This window comes from Protopterus annectens, chromosome 9.part0, assembly GCF_019279795.1.
Source record: "Protopterus annectens isolate FY-2018-M chromosome 9.part0, PAN1.0, whole genome shotgun sequence".
NCBI lineage: Eukaryota > Metazoa > Chordata > Ceratodontiformes > Protopteridae > Protopterus > Protopterus annectens.
In genome coordinates, this window is record NC_056743.1 from 264,258,684 (window position 1) to 264,284,517 (window position 25,834).

Below are 25,834 nucleotides of genomic sequence, written 5' to 3' on the forward strand. Positions count from 1 at the left end.
ATACACCTTTATGGGGTTTACTATATATATATATATATATATATATATATATATATATATATATATAAGTTTACCATCAAAATCTCAAAGACAAAATAATTTGCTATCAAAAGAATTAACTAAAATTTTGAAAACAGAAACAAACATTTAGCCTAAATGTTGAACGTCAGTAACACGACAACATTTGACATACCAGACTTCTGGTTTCAAAAGTCCATATGTTCTCTGCACCCCTGATACCCCCTGCAAATTATATATACCAACTCTGAGATCACACCACAGTGAGGAAAAGGGTAAATTCCCTGATCCTCATTGTACCTCAATCTCCATTCACAATGGCGAAATCATAATAATGAATCAAGCTGTACTTTCATCATTATGTTCTCGTATTATTCAAGTTCGTCATTATGAAACTTTGAAAACTGCCTTTCGGCCACAAAATTTTCCAACATGAGTCTTTGAAATGTTGATGGCTAACCATATACATATGTGTGCATATATTTTTTCCTTACTAGCATTTACCTGCCCAGGGCTATAGCCCCCTTCTCTCAGTTACATGAAAGCCCCTAAGGGCTAGGAGTCCAAACCACTCTTTTTCTTCAGCTCAGCTCAAGCTAATGATTTGGGCACGTGGAAGATGCTCTTGAAGCTATGAAAGCTAGCCAGCTGTTATATCCTTAGCTGTATATAACCTGTATAGCTAAGGCTACTGCAGCAGTGAACTGGCAAGTTTACTTACACAACTGTACTTTCCATGTTTAGTATATCTGTCTGTACCACTTGTAGAGTGATCTACTTATAAATAAATATTAAAGTTTATTCACAAGTAAATTTGGATTTTTTTTTTACAAATCACAGGATGTGTCACACCAGAATGATAATTTTTAGAAGTTTCATCAGTTTTGTTCTGAATTTGCTACCTAACTGTATGGTTCAATTCAAAGATGCTTTATGGTGAATGATCTTTTTGCTGTAGTATTTTCATATGTCTGCCATCACTAAGAAGAGTCTGCTTAGCAATTCAAAATGCATTTTTTTTCTGTTTAGAAGTTGGGTAATATACACAGTATGCACTTGACTTTTTACATATATAAGATGAAGATGGCCACTTACAGTACTGCAAGAAATCCTACATGTCTAATGTATTCTAAAAAATTAAATAAAATACCTTGAGTAAACTCTACCTTCTCCTGCAGTTTAACTCAACTCTTGGGTTGTTTTTCTCCCTACAATATGATTCTAGTAAGGTGTAGGTATCTGAAACCTGCTTTTACTGTATAAAACTTTCATTTCCTCACTTGGGTATCAAAGGAAGGGAAAGACCACCCACTTTTTTAAGCTTAACTTTTCCCGTAAGCTGTAAAGGAATTTGTCCACACTTCCATGACATACCACATACAGACAAATTTGTAGTCAGGAGCTCAGGCTACTGTAAACAAGACATAGAGGTGTTAAACTGTTTTCCATTGGCTCTATTGCAGAGAGGAAGAGAATGCACACTGATTTACAGCAGCTTCCAGTGTAGCCATGCCTTTCACACCAGAACAGAGCAATTAGATCAATCAATGGTTCAAAGGCAGTTGTCACCTCTTTTGACAAATTTACATAAACAGCATCACAATATTGAAATGCTAAACGTTTAACTTTACACGAATGTTGTTTATACTACCTTACTTTTTAAGATGACTTGAATGTAGCATCAGAGCTGTCTGTCACATTTAGAGAAAATTCAGAAAATATTTTTTCTTGTAATTCTTGTAAAGTCTCAGCACATTTACCAAAGTATAGGGGGGAGGGGCTGTAAATTTATTTTGGACTACAAAAAGATACTTTGAACAAAGGCCTGCAATTTAGCAACTGTTTTGGTTGTAGCTGTGTAATTCCTTAGTATGCTATAAAAAAACAGGATTGCCAGACATCCCTATTTGAGTGGGATAGTCCCAAGTTCAAATCCCATGTCCCTCATTGTGCTTTGAAAATCCCTAAATATGACTTTCCAGCAATCTAAGGCGGAGCCACACCACTCCAATAAAGTGAGTTCCATGGTCTGAACCCAAATGTACACTTGCACAGAAAGAACACAAGCATTGAATATTTTCCCTGCCTGTTATCTGGCAATGTGACTGGCTGCAGATGCTGTCACCAGAAACAAGATGCTGCAGTGGGCTGATGGAATGATTGATGATAGAGTTCTTTGTGTGCAAGGCAGCTGCAGCCCTAGCTCCACATTTGAATGTACATAGGGTTCGGAAGGGATATTTTTCCATGGGCCATCTGTCTGTGAGCCAGGAACAACAGCAGCAGCATAATCAGCAATGACTGCAGGATGGTTTTGGTGCACATCTGACATCTTGTTCTTCTTTTGGGTCTATGAGAAACAGAGGTATATTTTTAATATTTTACTGATATGCCAAACGTGCCAGCTTAGTAAATATGATTGCAGACTTACAGTTCAGTATGGAAACTTTATCTGTAGCTTTGGAAAGTAGACACCAGGAGCAGAAACACTCAGCAGCAAAGAACTGTTTTTTTTTTCAGGTCACTCAAAAAGAAATCTGTCCTGGGACTCCCTACCTGTGATTCTGGAAATCTGGCAACCCAGCTTGAGACACACACAAATGAGGGCCATTCAAGAAATAAAAGAAGCAGTCCTGTTACAGACAGTCAATAAGATGACATTGACTGACACTAATCCCATTACATGTTAATGGAATGGAAATGCACCACTATTTCCTTATGTCTAGTATGACTTGTATAAGGCAGACCTGAAATGGATTATGGGAAAGAGAAAGGCCTAAAGAAAAATAAGATCACATTGATATGTCAAGCCCTATTCACAGCCATTTTGCAGAAAATATATTACAATTCTATAAGAAGCAATCAGGGTGATTTGAGATGCTAAAATATCTCCGAAAACAGAGATAGAGTGAAAAAAATTATTTTTTTTTAGTTCTAAGGCAGAGTTTTCTTTTGGTTTTGATTGGAAGGTACATAAACATTCATGTTTTTCCTGTGCTGCTGAAATTTCAAAGAGTGCTGTTAGTTTGAGTTAAAAGATACTTCTTGATTGACCATTTTATAGGAAAAAATAAATATAATATTAGACATGCTATTTCAATTATATAGATATGTTGTTTTTTTTTTTTTTTTTTTTTTGAGGGGGGCTTGATTTAAAGCGCCTTTAATCAGTATTTGTGGGAAAATGTAACAGAAATGATTACAATAAATGCATGGCATTTCATTTTGTTATTAACAACACTTGGCTGTTTTTTCTTTATTTTTTGCAGATGACTTGAAAAGTACTGATTCAGCAAGTTCACTTATGAAAGGTAATGCAAATTTCTAAAAGTGCAGTTTCACTTTTTATTACTGAAAACCTAAGTTAATATGAAATGGAGATGACAGCAGAATTAACTGACTCACAACATTCAGCGGTGTGTTCTGAGTTGATTTTAATTCATCCCACACCATTGGTGCAGCACCATCATATGACTAACCAGACCTTGAGTCCAGAATTTCGTATAGACACTAACTAAAGAGATAAAGACTTAATAGAAGATAAGACAATGTATTTTTGTTCTATATGGGGGCTGAATTTGGACAGGGTCACATTTTTCTGAATGTCATAACAGTGATTTTGATTTATTAAGGTTCTTTATAATGTATGTGCTTAAATGCTCTGATTTGTATTTAGTTCCTTCTGATGTATTATTACAGAAAGAAGCTTGGTTTATTTTGGTTTGTGATGCTTTACAACCTAAGAGCCCTAATACTGAATTGCTTATGAAATATTTGATATAATAGTTGTAATAGTTTCAGGGAACTTTCTTAGAAGTGAGGTACATATTTTTTGTATTGATATAGGAATTTATTAAGTTTAGTGTTATTTTATGAATAATTATGGATTTATTTGTTGCTGTAACTGCATTATAATATTTTTGATGTATTTATATTCATAACAGCATGTATTTATTGGTATATCTTATTTATTTAACATTTTTGAGTATTTAAGACTATTTACTTCTTTGGATGCGTTTCCTGTGTAAAAAGTAGTGTTTGTATCTTTAAAACTTTTTGTAAGTTTAGTATTTAGATGCTAGTTAATTATGCAGTTAAGTTAATAGTGGTGTAATTAGTGGATTATATTTAAGGGCTTGTTTGACTGTTAAAGTTTTGAACCTCGACTGCATATGCCGAGGTACTAGTTCGTAGTTTTACACATTGTCCCAGTTTTTTGAATAAAGTTATTTTTAAGTGCCAAGTGGTATTTTTCTCAACTTGGAGTGTATTGGAGTTCATATGTGTCACAATTAATGAAAGCTGTGTTTGGAAGATTACATAAAGTTCATCAGTATTACAGATTTTTATTTTCAAGTTCCATATCTGACCCAGCAGTGATTTCCTTGGCAAATGCTGTTGTAGCTAAACGTCTGGTAAATGCTAATCCCTTCCCCTCTGATAATGTTGAGAAAGCCTTTGATAGATTTGCCACACTTATTTTTAGAATTGTCAGGCTCACTTGGTAAAGTTTTTGCTTGCTTCATTTGAGAATATGAGGCACATTATAACCACTTTTCCTCCTTCTGAAGAAAAATCTTCTCTGAATACAAGTATTGCTTCTCTATATCTTAAGTGACCAAACATTCTTTGAGGTGTGCTTATGATGGTGCTAATACCTCATCCAGCCTCAAACATCCATGTTTGCATGGTTGTGTTATCAAAACTTACCTGAGGATGTAAAAGCTGAAATTTTGAAATCCTCTTTGGAAAGCGAGGTTGTTTTTGGACCTTCTTCTGCTGAGGTTCTGAAAAAGTGTGATGAGAGATGAAAATTGTTTCAAGGAGTAATTCAGATTTTTCAGGCTTCCTTCTGCAAGATAAATGTTTTCCTCTTTCCCTTGGGACCTTTAAATGAAGATCAAAATAGTCAGATCCAGCAAAATTCTAGTAAGCAGACATTCAAAAAACAGTGACAAGGAGTTTCCAAAAAGAATGTTGAGCTTCTCAGAAATCAGTTCAGTCTAATAAGTCTGGATGACTGTCTCCAGATTTTAACCCCCCCCACCCCACACACACACACACACACATCCCAGCAGTCCTTTAAATCTTCTATAAGAGCTGTCTCTGGCAACAGACAATCTTAGACAATCAGTTTGGAAACCAATGTACAGATGGCACTGGCAGTCCCCTCCTCCTTTTCATAGGATTCCTCCATATCCAGCAGATCAAACTTCCCTTTTCCCCTTCTGTCATTCAGTATGATGAAGGGAGTAATAGAATCTATTGCACTTTTCTTAACTGGGAAAGGTTTTTATTCCAGAATGTTTCTGGTACCAAGAAAAGAAGCCTCATGGAGACCAGATACGCATTGTTCCTTTTTCAATCTATTTGTGAAAGTCCCACAGTTCTATATGCTATCTCTTCACAACCTGTTACCTCCTATTCCCCTGTTCAGTTTTTTGATAACTCTAGATTTAAAAGATGCTTATCAGTGACAGCCTTTTGCTGAATACAAGGTATTCACATTTTTTCTTATTTAGCCAACTTGCTTATCATTGCAGAGTTGTCTTCAAAGTATCACAACTCAGTTGGGTAAGAAATCTCCTTCACAGACTGGATTTCCGGGAGAATATTAAAAAGTCTTGTTTGGCTCCTTTCCACAGGATTGTTTTCCCTGGGTAGTCTCCTAGGTACTGCAGTTCAAATAGCTTTTCATCCACAGGAAAGAGATCTGTATATTGCTCTATTCCTGCGTTTTTCCACTCGGTCCAGGACTTCAGTAAGCAAATTATTCAGAGTATTTTAATGATTCTAGTCACCAGACTCCACATGAAGATTCTTTGGTACCTAAAATCATTTGGTCCTAACATCAACACCCTGACTTTTCAAATTTTAGTTTTAAGATTTGTAAAAAGGGAAATGCTTTGGTTGAGAGACCAGATGTTCATCATTCCCTCTTTCTGAGTGGCATTTTGGTTATCTGCCAAGGTAACACAGTACTGGCCAGCTTTCAAAAGTTCAGACTCCCTGACCTCTCTTTCTCTTCCTGTGACAGCTGATTGAACATATCATGAGAAAAGCCGTTATCTGTCTCAGGAAGTGAGTGTTCAGTCTTTTTCTGCCACCCAAAGCAGAAAGTCCTGTGACTCTTCATGGGATCCAGTGCTGATTATTGGGCTTACTTCTCAGATAAGCCCTGTTTGGGGACCCCTTCCTTTCTTTTTATTATTAGATTTATAACTCATTGTACATTTTTATGTTTATTAAAAATGCATTTATTTTAATATTTTATTTTATCAGTGTCTATAGTATTTCATGTGTGGATTTCTGCTTGTAGTAGAGTTTATTTGGCTTGTATCTTTCACAAATGTTTATTTTTACTGTTTCTGAGGAAACTTTCAGTATTTCTTTCAGAAATGCAGTAAGTATGTGAAATGTTATATACTAGAGGCCTGTCTTTTATGACATTGCTCTGTATTATTTGTATCTTTTGACAGGAAAATATTACAGAAGTTAGATTTTGTCAACATTTCTTCATTATTAACTATATATACAAGTCTGATGTGTGTTTTTAACATCAGATCCCAATCTTAATGGGAAATAAGTTATTTGAATGTACTGTGGAGATTTTACTTTCTCTCTCTCTCTCTCACAAGAAAATATAGTTTAAATTGATATTAAATGTTACTTAGTGGAAGTTTAATGTGGTTAAAGTGAATGGAGTTCATTTTTAACACTGATTTTGTATATTGGTTGCTTGGTGTTTTTACTTTGTGTACTGGCAAATCTTTATCTTCTGTCAGTTATAGAATAATTCTGAACACATTTAAAACTGTTTTTGTAATGATAGAACAGTTTGGTAGAGTTTAGTTGTATGGAGACATACCTATTACTAGAAACTTTAAGCACTTATTGTGATACATTATCCAGTACTGTCAGTTTATTATTCTTGGTAGTATTCTCTCCCCAGACTTGATGGAGCCTATCCCTGGTACCCCCCCAATGAAATCTGGTTGCACCTAAAAGGAAATAAACAAAATAAAACTATGCCTCACCCTATGGTTAGTGATTCTGTTCGGGGCACTGCTCAGCCCGTAGACCAGTTACCTTTTACCCCATCTCCTTTTAGTGTAGCTTTGCCAGCCACTATGGAATGGAGGTTAAAAAATCCTTAGGGGATGTTACAGTACCTGACACAGGTATGGGTGAACCAAACCCTTAAGGTGAAGGAGTAGTCTGAGATAAGTGACCCCTTGCCAGACATAATACACTGTCTCCAGATATTTTTTTCTAATACTGAAATTCACAAGAAAAAGAAACTGAGGCTTCATTATAAAGCTGATAATCAGATTATAACTGTTTATAAGTCTGATCTGGTTTCCTTGACTGAGTGTTCTGCAGACAGCTAATTATGGTGGTTGTGTTCTCATACATGGCTGTAGTGCTAGTATAGCTAGAGAACTTTCTGTTTTTTTCAGAGACCGATGATGAATCTGATGAGGACAATGGCAATTTTCTAGTTGACACTGAGTCCAATAACCAGGTATTCCACTGATGAAGGCTGTTTTGCCGAAACCGGTATGGAGAATAACACTACAATTGCCATTTTAATGGCTTGATTTAGTCTTGTTTGTCTTCTTTTTTGACTTTATTACCTGAATGCTGGCCATTTGTGACTAGTTTCTTATTTGGTTTGGCCCAGCATTGCCGTACGTGCAGAGCTCTTCTACCACTGAGTCCAATAACTCTGATTTTTCAGAAGGTGAACCTGAGCTTAAGTCCAAACAAGTATTTACTTTTCCTCAGGTGATTCCTATGAATAGATTTATTGCTGTTTGTGCTTGGGAGCAGTTGGTAACTACTGCAGAGCTAGGCTGGGTGTATGAGCTTATAGAGGATGGCATGGCCAATTCTGTGGCTGCCCCCCCTCTCTTACCAGCTTTGGAAGATATTTATAAAGCTGCCTGCAGGACACCAGTATCTATTCTAGCTGTCCCTAAAATGCCCAGAGAAAATATAGTCTCTCCTCATATATGACAGGTGTGTATTTCCATTTGACTGATGGCCTAGCTGCGGCCTCCTCAGCTGCCTGCTCACATTAAAAGTCCTTGACTTCATCTACTCTAGTGTCCCATGATAAAGGGAAAAGCAGCCTATATGAGGACATTTATTTCACAGTGTGTGTACAGTGTGGATGATTTTGCTGTATCCCTACCTGCAAAGCAGAAGTCTTATTTGAATTAAATTGTTTCTAATTTGACTTGAAAAGTAGCGAGTCACGCACGGTGGACTGTGGTACACGGTCCAAACTAATAGAACCAAAACCCAGGAGGTTTTACTTTACTTCACGCCACCAGTTCTCACCCTCGCCACATCATCAGCAACATCCCAAAGTCTCAATTTCTGCAGCTTAAAAGAATATGCTCCACAGATGTAGAATATTCTGCACACACACAGGATTTAACAGCAAGATTTATTGATAGAGGATATAAATTGGAACATCTAACCAACACGGTGACCCAAACCAAGACCAGAAGCAGGGCGGAATTATTGAAATATTACAGATCACAAGAGGATAATGGAATTCAATGTCAACAACCCATCAGATTAGTCACCACTTATGGCAACAATACATCTAGGTTTAGACAGATCGTTAGTAGACACTGGGACATACTAAAATCCAACTAATTTCTTAATGACATTCTCCCAGATGAATGTGCTTTTTCTTACCGGAGAGGGCGGACGATCCATTCTCATTTAACACATTATAAAAGATTTATACCATCTTCTACAATACAAACAACACTTTTTGGGGACCCTCTGGTGGGCTGTTATTTATTTATTTATTTATTGCAGTTGGTTTACCAGGATAGTCCATTGGGCCATAAAGAACCTGTTTTCAATGGAGTCCTGGGGAGAAAAGCTCCAAAAAGAAATCAAAATGTACATTAAACATTTGACAGTGACAATCTAGGTACAGAGAGTTGTTAATACAATGTAGGCAGAATAAAAGTAAAACTAATCAGATATAGAATAGCAGTCATAACAGTTAATACAATGAGAAGAAACATGCTAGTAATAGAACAAATGAAAACATTAATACAGATTAGAGAACAAGCATAGTAGCTAAATAAAGTAGGATATGATATTGAAGGACATTAAGTAGAGTTAGTTATGTGGGGTGGGAGCAAGAGCATTCCCACTGTGATGCAAGGTGTAAGAAAAGAGACTTTTTGAAGGTAGAGTGGTTAGAGGAGGTGTGGATGCTTGGTGGTAGGGAGTTCCAGAGGCGAGTGAGGCTGAAGGAAAGAAGGTTTTTGCCTGGGGGATGAGTAGGTTTATGCACTTCTAGCAGATTTTGATTATTAGACCTTAGAACTCTGTTAGGTAGGTGAATTTTAAAGGCAGAGGAAAGGGAGGGACAGAGGGAGGGGTTTAGAATAAGCTTATGGGCTAGAGTTAGTTGAGTGTAAGTTAGTTGATTGGGAAGTTCTAGCCATTTTAGTTTATGGAGGGAGAGACAGTGGTGAGCGGAAGACCTATGGCTGGTGGCAAATTTTGCAATTTTGTTATAGCAGGAGGTAAGCTGTTTTTTTAACAAGGACTGAAGATTAGTTAGTAGTGGGGCGCCATAGAGAAGGGAGGGGATAAGGAAGGAAGTAGAGAGAGTGATTTTAGTAGCAGATGTGAGGTAGGCATTCTGTCTATAAAGCATGCCAAGTTTTTGATGCATTTTTTTGATGTTTGTTTGCAGGTGGGAGTTAAATTTAAGTTGGTTGTTGATTTGGACCCCAAGTAGTTTGGTCTCTGACACTATTTCGAGAGGTGAGTTGTTTTGACTAGTAATTAAGAATGTATTCATGTCGGGAGGAGTGACTTTGGAAGGAGTGAATAGCATTAGTTTGGTCTTGGTAGCATTGAGAGCTAGATGATTGCTTAGCATCCATTGCTCTGTGGAAGAGAAGGCATCTTGAGTAAGTTCTTGTAGTGTAGTGATAGAAGAGGCAGAGCAGATGATAGTTGAATCATCTGCATATTGGATGATGCTAGAGAAAGGGATTGATTTGTGGAAGTCGTTAATAAAAATATTGAAGAGAAGAGGACCCAGTATGGAGCCTTGAGGAACTCCTGTAGGGGTACTAAGGAAAGAGGAAGTGACTTTTTTCCATTTTACAGCTTGATATCTGTTAGATAGATAACTAGAGAACCAGTCCAAAGAGGAGGAGGATAGGTAGAGTTTGGAGAGTTTAGTTAAGAGCAGGCTGTGTGAGATAGTATCGAAGGCTTTGGAAAGGTCAAGGAGTAAGGTGGAAACAATTTGTCCCGAGTCACGGGCTTTATTTACAATTTCAAGGAAGGAGAAGAGGGCAGTCATAGTGCTATGATTAGGTCTGAAACCGTGCTGTGTGGGAGTTATAAGATTGTTGTCTAGGAGGTGGGGTAGGAGTTGAAGTTGCACACATTTTTCAAGGATTTTTGAAATGGGGGACAGGATGGCTATGGGACGGAAATTAGTAATGTTATTATTGTTACCACCTTTGTGTAGTGGTATAATAAAGGCTTGTTTCCAAATATGGGGAACTATGCATTCTTGTAGGGAGCGGTTAATTAAGATGCTAATGGGGTAGGCAAGAGTTTCAGCAGCTATACTGAGAAAGTAAGAAGGGATATTGTCAGGAGCATTGGTACATGGTTTCAATTTCTGAAGGAGTTTCTTAATACATTATCCTTGTGGACATTGTTGTGCATGCCAGCACATTTGTAAAACAAAGGAATTTACCAGCAAAAACACTTCCAAGGTTTACAATATTAACATTTTTGCAAACTGCAGCTCTGTTTGGGTTATTTATCTGGCCTATTGCACCTGTTCTGCTTTTTATGTTGGTCAGACCTCTAGACCCATCAGAATAAGAATCAGTGAACATCTAAGCTCCATCAGAAATAGACGAATAACAAATGCTCTATACAAACATAGCAAAAACCATACTGGTGCCTCTTTCAAGTTTGTTATTATAGATAAAATTCAACTGCACAGAAATTTTAAGATGGGATGGCATACTAGATTAAACAATATGGAAAGTAAGTGGATCACACAACTTGGTGCATTTTTCAAACCAGGATTGAATGAATGTGAAGTACATGAAGGTACAGCTAGGCAATAATTTTATAAATTTTCAAAACATTTTTGTGGTAGCTGTACATACTTGTACCATTCATGGTATGAAGATACACTTCATGTTACATATTGCCATTTATTCAAGCCCAAATGATACATGACATCTTATAAATTCAGATTTATAATTGAGTCCTGGCCAAATACAAGGTTTTTCATGGCTCTGAATATATAATATTTGCATTTTTGCAATTACTATTAGTTTAAATTATTTTTAATATGGACGTAGCAAATATTTTCAAGGTCTCTATTTCTAATATTTTTCATACTCATTTGTACTGGTGTTTACATGATCCAAGTTTTGACTGTGTCAGATTAGCCTGTCTACCCATGGCAAGAGCATACCACTTTAAATGAAATGTATATAAAGAGTACCAGGATGTGACGTTGTTTTGGAAAGCAACTTTTTGAAAAGGAAATATAACATTGATAAAGGCTTTTCAAGCCGAAACCGGTCTGTTACTTTTATGGCAGGCAGCTTTTTAGCTACCTCGCAATAAAATCATTATTTTTACATCTGCTGTCGTGTGTGCTGGTCCCTCCTTGGTTTTGGTTCTAATTTGACTCGAAACATACTTTTGAGAAAATTGTTTGAATGTGCAGATAAAGCCTCAATAGTGCTGCTTCTTCTGTTATATTAAGACTGTATGCTTTGTTATGTAATCAGAACTTCTCTGATGGTTTTAAAAGCTGACACGTTGAATTCTGAATTGGTGTTTGGGGCCTCTGTTACACCGATTCTCAAACAGTGGGATGATAAACCCTGAAGCCTAGCTGCAAATCGTCTTAAGCCAAATGGGTTCTGAGAATAATTCAGAAAAGATACACTTGGCAATGGATAGAAAATCCTCCTCACATCAGGGGAATTCCCTCACACCCACTAGACAAGACAGAACTGTTTACTCATGGTAGAAGCAGAGGTAATAAAATTAGTGCTTGCGATACGCAAAATCAAAGGAATTTGCTCCAGAATCGTTTTCCTTACCAAAAAAAGGAGCACTCCTGGAGACCCTGTCCTAGATTTGTCCTTTCTAAACATCTTTGTAAAAGTTCTGAAATTTTGGATTGTAGCATTCCTTCCAAACCACTGTTTTAAGGTGATGCTAGATCTCAGAGATGCATATCATCATGTCCCTATTGCTTCCAGTTTTAGGACATTTTTGAGATTTGCTGTGTCTGGCTTACATCATCAGTTCTCTACATTACCCTTTGGGCTATCTATTTCACCTCATGTGCTTACAAAGTGTTTGGCCCCAGCAGTTACCTGTTTCCGAACCCTAGGCATCCACATTTTCCTTATTTAACCAACTTGCTGATTTGTGCAGATTCTGTATCCAGGTGTTTGGTGTCTTTAGTCAAGGTTATGTCCCTTATTTCCCACCTGGGCTTCAAACTGAACCTTCAAAAGTCCTTTCTCATACCCTTTCAACAAATTGTTCTCCTGGGGTGTTTGATAGATGCAACAGAAAAGATGTCTTTCCTGCCAGAAGTCAAAATTCTGACTTATCATGGCATTTTTTGGATTTCTGTTCTGTAGACATGTCCTCAGCAAGAGAGTTCATCAAAGATTCTAAGCCTCATGACAGCAATGATCATCATGATACCACTAACCACGAGAAAAATTCAATGGTACATGACAAACTACTGGGCCAATCACCTTCATCCCTTGGATTTCCTGGTACTGGTCATGGGATTTGTGAAACAGGAACTATAGTGGTGGATGAATCAAATGTCTTTGAATCCAGGACTCCCTTTCTCTCTTCAGATCCCAGTGCAATCTGTCCAGATGGACTGTTCAGATTTTGCATGGAGTGTCCATGGGAGTTAAAGTGCAAGGTTTGTGGGGTCATCAGGACACACCAAAGCACATAAACATGAAAGAGATGTTGGCAGTGATTCATGCCTTAGAAGTTATTCACCATTTATCGACTCCAGGTCCTCTTCTAGTGGTAACAGACAACACTATCTTAATGTGTTACTTGAACAAGCAAGGAAGTATAAGTTCATACCCTCTTTATTTTTGGGAATGATGGCCTGGGATCTGGCTGTATAGCATTCTGACTCTTCAATTCCTATACATTTTGTCAAAGCAAAGCACAGTGGCAAACAGACTTACCAGATCTTGGACAGACTCTCACAAGTGGAAGCTCCATGCAGTGGTCTTCCAGGACTTGATCCAGAAGTGGGGAATACCTCAAGTAGATCTCTTTACCTCCTTTCAAAACAGACAACTGAAATAATTCTCTTTGAGACACCCTTGCAGCCATGCAGTCTATTATTCCCGTGGTCGGGAATGTTTTTGTATGCATTTCCACCTTTTCCAGTGATCACCAATGTACATCTAAAGATTCAGAAAGAATTAGCAAAGAACATTGTGGTAACCTCTTTTAGGTCCAGTTAAATTTGTTTCTCCCTTTTAATGGAGTTGGCCAAGGGCAATTACCACAAGCTTCCTCACAGATTGGATCTCTTCACATAGCATCAGGTACAAATGGTACACCCCAACTTAGAGTAATTGCAACTGACAGCCTGGATGATTCTATGTTGATACCTTTTAGGCACTTGTTCCATGATGATGTGCAACAGGTATTTAATGAGGCAAGAAAACCTGAAACTAGAAAGTCAAGTGAAAGAGGTTTTCTAGGTGGTGATTAGCCAATAACAAAGGTCCTGAAAAGGTTTCAACCCCTCTGGTTTTGAAATAGTTTTGTGAGCTACTTAGAGATGGTTTATCATGTACTTCTATAAGAGTGCATCCTGCAGCCATCTCAGCTTTTCTGCTCATGGATCTGCTTTTTCATCTCTTTTTTTAGTCAAACTGTTTATGAAGGAGTTTTGCACATGAGACCCCCTCAAAAGCAAATCCCTCTCTCCTGAGATCTAAACTTTGTTCTTGAAAAATTGAACTTACCTCCTTTTGAGCCTGTCTCTCAGGCTGATTGATGGTTTACTACTTGGAAAACTTCAACTATTCATTGCTCTGATATCTGCAAGGGGAGTCTCTGGGCTGGGAGCTCTCATGGTGGGCCAAACTAATCTGATTTTTACCAAAGGTGGTATTGTGTTGCACGGTAATCCATCATTTATGCCTAAAATTGTTTCTGAATTTACCTTGAATCAAACCATCAGTCTCCCAGTGTTTTGTCCTAATCCAAAAAGCAAAGGATAAAATATTCTGCACGGATATGCATTGACAGTACAGGTACTACCTTGACAGAGCACAGCCCTTTAGGAATGCTGAACAGCTGCTTGTCTCCTATATGGGAGCTAAGAAAGGTAAACCTGTCTCTAAGCAAACTTTTTTGTTATTGTTGTTGTCCTCTGATATTGTTTTCTGTTACTTCTACCATGGACAATCTCTTTCAGGCAAGTTTAAGACTCACTTGACTAGGGGGCCTTATTGTCTATGATGGGACATTGGAAAGGGGTGGACTCTAGAAGCATTCTAGTGGCAGCAACCTGGTCCTCTGTTCATATTTTTGCAAAGCATTACATTACAAACTTAGATATCTTTTCAAGGCCCACAGCAGGCTTTGCTATGACCATTTTCCAGGGGCTCCTGTTTTTTTTATCCTTCTACTTCCCGGGTAGGGTAAGCTTTGGTAATCTACCCAAAATGCCACTGATGCAGTGGGAATGATGAACATAGTACAGCTGCATAAGTCATGCTTACCTGTAACAGTAGCTGTTTGAATTCCACACTGTCTCAGTGGCAGCACCTACATTCCATCCCTCAGACTGTGCATTGTTGAGATGGTTTTCAACTTCTTTGATTCAGTTGTTGTTGGTTGTGGTTTTTATACATTAGTGTGGTTGGTTGCAAATATATTCTTGCTGGATGATTCTGGCTTCAGGTGCTTTTCTTTCCCTCTTTATGGAAGCAAAAAAGCCTGCGCACTTCTTACCTGTGACAGCTGAAGACTTCCCCCTCAGGCTGTACTCATGCAATCATCTGTCATAGGAGAGGGAGTGGAGTCTAAGCTTTTGAAAGCTGTCCAGTACTGGATGATGCAGTGCGAAATTTGAACATCTACTGTTATGGGTAAGTATGACTTAAGCAACTGTACTTTATAGCAGTAAAGGAGCAATTTAGATTGGAAGAGAAAAAAGACAACAAGTGTACCAGCAGGAAGGGAAGATTAGAGAGATCTAGACACAATGTTTTTTAACAGAGTAGAGGAATGGTAGATGAGTTAATGTTAACATAAAGGTAATGTAAAAGTAAAGGGAGGTTATGTGAGAACACCATATTTTATTTGAGGTTTGTATTCTCTGTATCTTCAAGGTTAAAGAAGGCACAGTGATTCCATTTAGTAAACTGGGAAGACGGGACATTGACTATACCACCTATGTTTGGCAGACGTTAGGCAGCCTTTCTGAAATGCTCGCTAACTTTGGGGAACTAGCCTAAGATAGGGAGCAGAGACATAGACTTTATCACCTATGTTTGTTGAAGGTTAAGCAGCCTTTGGGAAATGCAGACTGCACCCTAAAGAAATGGACACTATCTGCCATGTAACTGTGATCAAAGGATTCAACCTATCTGCCACCTAGGCTGTGAGGATGCAAGCACACTTATCTGGCACCTAGACTATGAACAAGGGATTGAGCCTATCTGCCACCCAGGCTAGGAATATGGGAAATAATCTAAATGCCACCAAGAGGGAAGGAGGAGATGAATCTAAATGTCCTTAGTATGGTTGGAGGGGAAGGATTTGTAGATGTGTTAGACAGAGGAAGGAATTATAGATAAGGTATTTGTATGAAGAAAAGTTATGATGGATTAGATAGAGTAAAACAACATGAGATGACAAGAACAATGGGTAGAGTGAGAGCAAGTGAAATTAGTTAGAGCTGTATTAATCTAGTGTGGAGAGTGTTGTGGGAGGTAAGTAAGACTATGTATGTATGTATGTAAGTATTTATTTGTTTTATTTATTTATCTGACATTTGTTTACACGGAAAGTCCAAATGAGTCAGAAAGAAGCCATTTTCAGCAGAGGCCCATGGGAGAAGAGCACCCATTATATACAGACATGTGCAATCTTTATACAGGACACACAACATCTTTTTTTTTTTTGCATGAGTTGCAAGAACAGTACAAAGGAAAGGAACATATAGAATACAACAAAACTTTATACACGGCAGCAAAATTCCTGAATTACAGTAAGCAGTTACATCGCTATAAGGCAGCTGGTAAATATTCGAGTAAGTGAAGTAGATATGCAAGTAACAGATACAGAGTTAAAGGGGTGTAGGTTGTGAGAGAGTTTCATAGTTTAGTACTAGGCTATCTGCCCTGGGGCATTTGTAAGCCTAGCCATAGTGATGTGGCTTTCGCCACCCCATGAAATGGTACAAAAATGCACAGAATAGATTTAGAATACTGTGCTTCTGTCTAGTAGTGACACAATGAAGGCCCCCTTATATAATAGAATTAGTTTACTGTGCCCCTGTCTAGCAGTGACACAGATGTGACCCCTGGGGTAAACTTACGATCTCCCATCCACTCATCAAGATTTCTCTTGAAGAGAGTCAATGAGGGGCTCTGCCTAACATGAACTGGGATCTTGTTCCAAAGCATGGGAAGCCTCTGGGTTATGAATCTATCCCTCCAGCATGTCCTATTCATACTTGTGCCGAGGTTTAAGCCTTTAGCTCTCATGGTCCTGATGGATTTGGATTTTTTGAGGTGGAGCATGTCCATCAGATCCTGATTGGACATGGCCTTGTATGTCAGGCAGAGATCACCTCTGAGCAGGCGGTATGCTACTGAATAGAGCTGGAGTTTCTTTAGTCTGGCAGAATAAGACATATGTTAGAGACCCTTGATCCTCTTGGTGAGGTACTTTTGTGGTCTCTCCAGCTGTTTCAAATGCCGGGTGAGGTACATACCAAATGGGGCATTGTACTCAATCATGGGTCTGATGAGGGAGGAGTATAGGGGCACAATGACATCCTTGGATCTGGATGTGAATCCCTTCATGATGAGGTGTGCAAGGTAGAATGTTTTTCTAACCACTTTGGCAACGTGGGTGTCAAATGAGAGGTCGCTGTCGACTTGGGTCCCTAGGTCTCTGATTACTTTTTCCGTACTCAGTGGGTTGCTGTCTATGTGATAATTTGTGGGTACTTTGTTTTTCCCAAAGGGGATGACTATACATTTTTTGGCATTTAGTTTAAAGCCGTGACTCCGGCACCAGTTGTCCGTTTCTGTGAGGCCTTTTTGTAGGATGTATGTGTCCGCTGGTGTATCGACTATGGCGCCTAGTTTGCAGTCATCTGCGAACTTTGTCAGCCACAACCCTCCCATGTTTGCTTTAACATCTGAGAAATAAATGCCAAACAAGAGGGGTCCCAGGACAGATCCCTGTGGGACACCACTTGTGGCTGGCTTTGAGTCTGACATTGCTCCAGCGATTTTAACTTTATGGGTTCTGTCCTTTAGCCAGTTTGCAACCCATCTAGTGACATAAGGGTTTACATTTAAGCTGGTGAGCTTATCTATGATGCCTGAGTGGGGTATTGTGTCGAAGGCCTTAGCCAAGTCCAGGTAGGCTGTATGGACTGCTTTGCCCTCATCAATGGCTCTAGTGACTGTTTCAAAAAGTCAACCAGGTTCAAAAGGCAGGATCTGCCCTTTACAAAGCCGAACTGGGTGGGGTCAAGTGTCTGTAGGTCCCCTATGTCTCTGTTTATGAGTTCCATAATGATTCTTTCCATAGCTTTGCAGACCAGGCTGGTTAAGCTTATGGGGCGGTAGTTCCCAGGGTCTGTAGAGGTACTCCCTTTGTGGAGTGGGACCACTGTTGCTGTACGCCAGTGTTCAGGTACATATCCTGTAGTAAGGCTAAGGTTAAATAGCATTTTTATGTGCAGGTTTAGCTCCTCTTGGAGTTCACGTAGCACGCAACCCGGGATACCGTCAAGTCCCATTGATGCTGTGTTTTAGCTTTGTTGAGGCGGTTCTCACTTGGACATCTGAGATGACAGGAGATTACATTCAGCTGGGATAAGTATTTCTTCTTTTGGGGGTGAGGGAGGGAGAAATTTGCACTGAACCTGTCAGCCAGAATGTTGGCAATATCTGTGGGTTCAGTGTATTTTTTGTTGTTGTGAACTAACTCTGAGCATATCTGAGGGTTTCCTTTCTAACATAGCTGAAGAAGGCTTTGTGGTTATCTTTAGTGTCCTTAGCGATTTTTCTCTCAAAGTTGGCCTTGGATGTTTTTATGAGAGAACGTAGTTTTCTGCTAATGTTGATCAGAGATGTCTTCCCTTTATGGGATTTTGCTCTGTCGTGCAGTAGCTTCCTTCTTTTGTTATACAATTTGTTAATGGCTGGGGTCCACCAGACAGGACGCTTGCCTTTGGTGGAGAGGGACTTGGATTTATTTGGGATTGCATGATCCATGCATTCTTGGAGATGTCCATAGAAAGCATTTGTGAATGATTCGGTATTGTGGGATGTGGTATCCACTGGCCCAGTGGGCTTAAAGGATACCATCTCAGTCTTAAGAAGAGTGAAGTCTGCTTTTGAGAAGTTTTTCACTGTGGTCTTTTGTGCTGGGGGTGGAGGTGGGATATGTATATCCAGGGTGATTAGTTTGTGGTCAGATCTCACTAGTGAGGGGTATACCTCCGGTGTGGAGCATTTTGTCCCCATGTTTGTGATGATCAGGTCTAGTATATTATCCCCCTAGTGGGAGAGGTGACTAGTTGTTCCAGTGCATTTGAATTTATGAATTCCAGGAACCTTTGGGCTAGGGTGTTAGGGCTAGAATAATGTACCCAATCTATGTTTGGGTAGTTGAAGTCTCCCAGTATGATGGTATTTTGTGATACATTCATATCCTCCAATGTCTTCAGGAAGGCTGAGTGGGGTTCCTGAGATTGGGAGGGTGGTCTGTAACATGCTACCAGTTGTATAGCAGTTTTGCCTATGGTTAGTTGCACCTGTATGGTCTCTGATGCTTCATGTGTTGCTACTAACCTGGAGGGGTGTAGGTGTGCTTGATGAATATGGACACTCCCCCTCCCTTTGTGGTTCGGCCCGGGTTTTGGGGCCGAAAAGCATGATACGAGGTATAGCCTGGTAGCGCTGAGGTGCTCTCAGGAGCCTTGAACCAGGTTTCAGTTACTGCACAGACGTCGATGTTCTCCATACTGAGGAGTGCTTTGAGTGCCTGCATCTTGAGATTTAGACTTCTGGCATTGAGCAGCATTACCCTTAGTTTTTTTTCATTTTTGTTTTCTAAGGAGGTGGGTTTGTCTTTTGAGCCTTGCCTAAAAAAGGGACTATGGGGGTGGCAAGAGCCTTGGCCAATATCTGGAAGCCCAGTGTTGACAGGTGCAAGCCGTCCCTTGCAAAGCAGCGTGGCTTGTCCAGCATGTCATCCCAGGCAGACAGACATTGGATCCCCTTAGAATGACACCAGTACTTGAACCAATTATTAAAGCTGATCATCTTGTCTTTGTATTGTGGCATAATTCTTGGTGAGGGCAAGATGCTGCTCAGGGTCAGGGTCATACCAGCCTGGGCTACATAATCAGAGAGCTCCTCTATGTCTCTTTTCATGTAGTCCAGGGAGGTACGTCTCAGGTCATTCACGCCAGCATGGTCAATGACGGAGTAATATTTGTACTTGCTTTGGAGTGACCTGAGTGCGTGTGTTTTGTGGCGGATCCTAGCTCCCGATAGGCAGCTCACAGTCACCCTCTCCTTGTTCAGCCTGGTAAGCGGGACATCAGTGTGTCTGACTATATTACTAGTGTATCAGGGATGGTGTTTGGCCTTAAGGGCTGTGATTGGTTGACACACTGATTTATTGAAGTATGTGTTGCATGTGTTTTGTTTTGAGGTGGTGGATTTTTGGATGTCTGCTTTGGGAGCCTCTGTTGTTTTGGTAAGTTTTTTATTAGAGCCTCCGAGTATGTCTTTGTGTTTTTATGTGTTTGGTTTGCAGTTGTGGTGGGTCTATGTGCGACTGGGTTTGTTGTGTGTGTGGTTACCATCTCCTCCTGTCTGGTCATGCCAGCCCTGAGTTGAGAGAGTTCAGCCTCCAGTTTGGCTATATAGTTGCATCTCTCACATGTATTTGTGTTTGCTGGGAGGAGGAGAGGGTTGTCTGTGTACATGAGACAATTGTAGCATTGTCTCAAGATACCCAGATTAACCAGTTGAACTGGAGACGACGCCAGCAATCTACCACTCGACATGCTAGAACAGTATAAGGGAGTGTTGTGCCTTTAAGGGAAGTGGATATTCACAGGGGTGGTAGGTGGATGTAGTGCTTACTTAGTACGAGAGTGCTTACTTAGAAAGTTTTGAGAACAAGTGCTATGATGGAAATGTTCTGAATTGGGCAGTTTTGTCTTTATTGGTTCATGCATTTTGTTTCATTGCTTACTTGAAAAATGTTCAAAACAATAAATTTAAAAAGTGAAAAAGAGATACAGATTGGTCTGATCTGGAGAAGAGATTAGCCTGGGTCAGAGCAAGGGCACAGCCAGGAGATGTGCATGTGTTGTTGCAGCATAGTTTTAAAGGCAAGCAGGTTAGTGGTAGTTTCTACTGTTGGTATTAGATAGTTCCATGCTTTTGCAACATAGTGACAGTAGAGGCTTTGTCTAGTTGCCTTACAGGGTTTGTATATATAGAAAAGGTCTTTATCTGTGGACCTTAGTGTTCTGTTTGGGTTGTATAGTGTAATGATGCAAGAAGGAAAAACATCTTTGTTAAAGGTGTTCCGAGCGATAATAGTATAACCATAGGGTAATATGCAAAGAAGATTTCATGGGGATGTGAGAGAAATGTGTACAGTAATAAGGAGGTGGTCATTGTGTTATGGACAGCTTAATAGTTGTGTATTATAGAGACTGAGGACAAGATTGGCGTAAGATCTTAACTGGTATTCACTGTAAAGGGTGTGTGGTGAGGGAAGCATAAATGTAATGATATGGAGGTCAGTGCACATACCTCTCAGCTGTACCAAATTCCTCAGTAAATACCAGTTTTGAGGGCAAAATATTGGGGTGCCACGAATTCCTGAGTGGCCCCTTTAATTTTCGAATTTCCCGAGTTTTTTTTTTTTTTTAAGTTTTTTTTTTTTTTGAATTTGTTCCTCACGTCATCATATGCAGAGCATGCAAGATGACGTCAGCTTCATGAGGCAGAGAATGTCGAGCCATTCCCTCAGGTATGGCAACAAAGACTAACTGGGGTTGTTTACCAGTCTTACTGCACTTATTACTCTGGGTTAGTATGTGCATTTTTCCCAATCTTGCCTCATTGATTTCTCTGTGGGCTCATATGTGCATTTTTCTTATTTGGAGCAAACCCAGTTTACTTTAATTCTGTTAAGGAAGTGGCTCGTATGTGCATTTTTCTTATGTGGAGAGAAACCAATTTGCTGTAATTCTGGTAAGGAAACGACAGTTAGGAGAAACTTGCTTTTGCTTTCTGTACGGATAATTTTCATTACATTGTGTGTGTGACGATTTGCTTTAATTCTGCTAAGGAAATGGCAGTTAGGAGAAACATGCTTTGTATGTAAAGGAAACGGCAGTTAGGAGAAACTTGCTTATGCTTTCTGTGTGTGTGACAATTTACTTATGCTGTTTTAATTCATTGCAGGAAACGCCAGTTAGGAAAAATTTGCTTATGCTGTTTGTTTCATTGCATTAGGAGAAACTTTGCTGTTTTCATTCATTAAATGGCAGTTAGGAGAAACTTGTTTATGCTTTCTGTGTGTGTGACAATTTACTTATAATATTTTCATTCATTGTAGGAAATGGCAATTAGGAGAAAGTTGTGCTTTGTGTGCAAAGGAAATGTCATTTATCAGAAATTTGCTTGTGCTTTCTGTGTGTGTGACGATTTACTTATGCTATTTTCATTCATTGCAGGAAATGGCACTTAGAAGAAAATTGCTTATACTTTCTGTGTGTTTCATTGCATTATGAGAAACTTTGCTATTTTAGTCTGTTCCTCTTAAAATTTGTGGTTTTCTGGCAAAACAGTGAGAACTGAATTCCCTAAGTTATGATAGTCATTAAAGTTTAAGTTTTCCTATCTTTCAATAAACGCATGGTAACATGGCACAAAATATTTTATTCTAGCAACTTTTCTAAAATTATACAAGAAATGTTTAAAATGTGTCCCTGGTTTTGGGCCTTTGTCTTCCCCTCAACATTTTGGCTTTTCCAGATTTCTTGTGCTGCATAGTTCTTTAGAGGGAGAAAAGTTTAGTGCTCCTTATGCCAAGTCTGATTGCGTTATTAGTAGCACAGTGGGTAGCATACTTGCTTTTGATGCAGAAGGCTGTAGGTTCTATTCCCACAGTATGTAGATGGATTGCTGATACTATACTTTGTTGTACTTTTAAAGGGGGTGGATGCTGCAGTCCTGAGAATGGCCTCTTTGGCTGATATACCTAGTAACTATGAACCTGTTATCAGTTTGCTGCCCATTTCCTATTGCGATATTACTAGCTTATCATTTTTGTAATGTAACATAAGCAATTTATTCCTCAAGGGCAACAGGCACTTTATTTGTAGATGAAACAATGAAGTATAGAGTTGTTTGCTCGCAATAACCTCTTCATTAGTTACAGAGCTCTTTAATGTGGAATTATTTAGATGACTTTTACTTCTGCAGAGATTGTGCATATTTACTAATACTGGTGGATTGTAGAAGTTTGAGTAGACTTTTATGATGGAAATGTTCTGAATTGGGCAGTTTTGTCATTATTGGTTCATGCATTTTGTTTCATTGCTTACTTGAAAAATGTTCAAAACAATAAATTTAAAAAGCACTCTAAGAAGTGTGTTATTTATTATACAAGGAATATAACTTAATACAATCATAAAGGTGTATCAAAGAACACATATATGTTTCATGTACATGGGGCCTATGATTTGAAAAGAGCCCAAAGGTAATCTTTATCTGCCACTGGCCAGATGCATTTTCTTTGAATGTGGCCCTCGATTTCAATGCTATTTCGATGAATGTGAGTTTCAAGGGCAGAGAAGTTTTAATGCTAAGTCTGTTTTTATTGTGAGACTGTATTGCCTTGTTTAGCACATGTCTATTAGTGTTTATGCTATAAAATGTAAAATAAGTTTTAAATGAAATCCAAATAATCATTGTAGAAGTAAAGCAGTATGCATTACAGTGTTTATAGCAAATGGGGTGAAATAGCCAAGTAATGAGACATTGGAATGGCTGGAGGGGGAGGGCTGTGTATGGGGGGTACCATTTGACCATGATTTTGTGAGGGTGGAAGGGTTGCAAACTCAAAGACAGCCTCGAGTTGCACAAACTACATGGATCAGTAGGCCATGGAGAATGACTTTTGCAGGTCCTAGCAAACTATAATATTCTTTTAAAATTAGAATATTACCTACCATTAAATGCCCTAGTTTTACCACAAAACCCACATACTGCAAGTCACCAAAACAAAATCCTAAGGTTCATTATAGTCTCCCTTCCCAGTGAATATTATTGCTACACATTTAAAAAAAATGGTTATCATTTATTATAGGGTCTGGGGCCATATTTTGGTTGTCTGTTCTTCAGATTGCATTTGAAAGTTATCATCTCACAATTCCATTGGAGTGGACGGGGTTACATAGTTATCTATGCAATTTTATGTTAATCAGCATACAGATTTGTACCTATTTTTCATGGGTCTGTGTCCAGATTTTTCATATTTCCAGGTTGAGAGGTATGGTCAGTGGGAAAGGAGATAGGGTAAAGAAACCGATTGAAGCCATGCCGCACATAGTGCTGCTGAATAGAGTAGGGCAAATTCACCCCAGTTATCTCCCAAAAGAATCGATAATGTTTGCTTCAGAGCCAAGCTTTTAGCAGTATGTTTGCCATATAATACTAGTCTGTCCCAAGCCACTCCTTAATGGTGGTAATTGATATCAAAAAGTACAAAGAAAAGAGAGAGAGAGAGAGTGGAAGGGATGCTGCCTACGACCACCTGAGAAGAATGTATTTCATTTCTAGCCTTCGGGAGTTGAGCTGTTTACCACTTCATACTCAGTAAGAGTGCAAAGCTAGAACTAAACCCAAAAAGGAAAATATAATTGTGCATGACTGATTACTCTTGATATCAGCATACAAATTATTAAAATAGACTGCTGTCAAAATATTTTATGTGAGATTCATGTCATTGATCACTTTATTACATTCTTATTAAAAATATGAAAACTATATAAACCATAGTTTATTAAGTTAAAACAGTAGATGAGCACTTTCACTCTTACCGGAGCTTCATCAGGTCTAAGGTATATAGATTAGTAACAAGCGCTATATATACTTTTCTATTTTCCATATAAAAAGCTGTTGACTGGGGGCATATGCAGCCAAGTGTTAAAGTCATAGAAATGGTGCAAGAGCAGTGTAGGATTGTTAAATTATCTCATACTCCTGCAAGGGGCTTAACAAACCTTGTGTAAGAAGAGGCATAATAATAGAATGCATGTTTAATGGCCATTAGCAGCATCAGTACAATGCCACCTTAAAAGAGTCCCTTAGCTAATTTTAGTCTATTAGCTATGGTTGTACAACAGTACACAGAGAATTTAGCTGCTCCATTAGTGTATTGGGATAAAGCCCTGACTACAGCCCAGTCAGCCTGGGTTTGATTAGCAGCTCAGGCAACTGACATAATGGCAATGATGGATGGCCAAGCCCTTCTTGGGTGGGATGGTGTTGTCACTGACACTCTCTTAAGTGAAGTGTGGTAAAAAGAGAGGAGTTACCCTTGAATGTAAAAGAATTGAGCGAGAGAGAGGGACAAGGAAGTAGGTAGGGCAAATAAAGAATCCCCTCCAGGATTGAAGCAGAGACAGCTGAGCCCACAGGATACCCTTAGGATTCACAACTGGCCCCAGCAATAATGGAACAAGTGCAGGATGGTAGGAGACAAACTGACAGACCCAGAGTGGATGCAAGGAATGGGGGGTAGGGCCAATAATATAAAGTCCCAAGGGAGACAAAAAAAAATTACTCAGGGTTTGAACCCTGTGCTTACCTAAAGAGGAGATGGGCAATTTGTTGGACCAAATTAGCTTCACAATGGACTCCAGAAGAGCAGTATTGAGTTGACTTGCTCTAGGACGTTGTTCTAAAGAGGCAATCCATTCTTACTCTAAGCTTTCAAGCATTGGGTAAATTGAATTTTACTGTCACTATCATTAAATTCTATTTCCTGCAGTTTTCTTTTGGTCTGGGTTGGAATACCATTCTAAGGATTGCTTCTAATCAGATCTGCTGTAATATCGAGGGTCTGGATAACAGTACTACACAGTAACATCGTTTTATATTGTGTATCTAATTCCAGTGCACATGATATTAGCTTAATGTAATGTAGTTACAGCCGAGGTACTGACTTAACTAAACTTAAAAATAAAGCTAGTGCATGAATATATTCTAATATTTTGTAAACATAAGTAAGGACACTACTGCACACAAAGTGGTAGTAAACATGGTAAAAGGCTTTGGAGCTAAAACTACTTAGCTGAGGTATGCAATTGAGTTCAATATATTTCTTCTTAAAAAAGCCAATACAGGAAAAATAATTAAAGTTTAGTTATGCTATTGCTGTATGTACCATCAGTTAGATGGACTCCTTCAAGAGTATGTTG

General features: G+C 38.9%; 1 protein-coding gene across 2 annotated transcripts in view; it reads left to right on the forward strand.

Annotated features, from left to right (window-relative positions):
* Positions 1–25,834, forward strand: part of LOC122811177 — a 3,180,768-nt gene that overhangs the window by 2,066,222 nt on the left and 1,088,712 nt on the right. For both annotated transcript variants that reach the window (XM_044082849.1, XM_044082848.1), the window contains exon 14: positions 3,288–3,329. In XM_044082849.1, the coding sequence (XP_043938784.1) occupies positions 3,288–3,329 (42 nt within the window). The remainder of the gene's footprint in view (positions 1–3,287; positions 3,330–25,834) is intronic.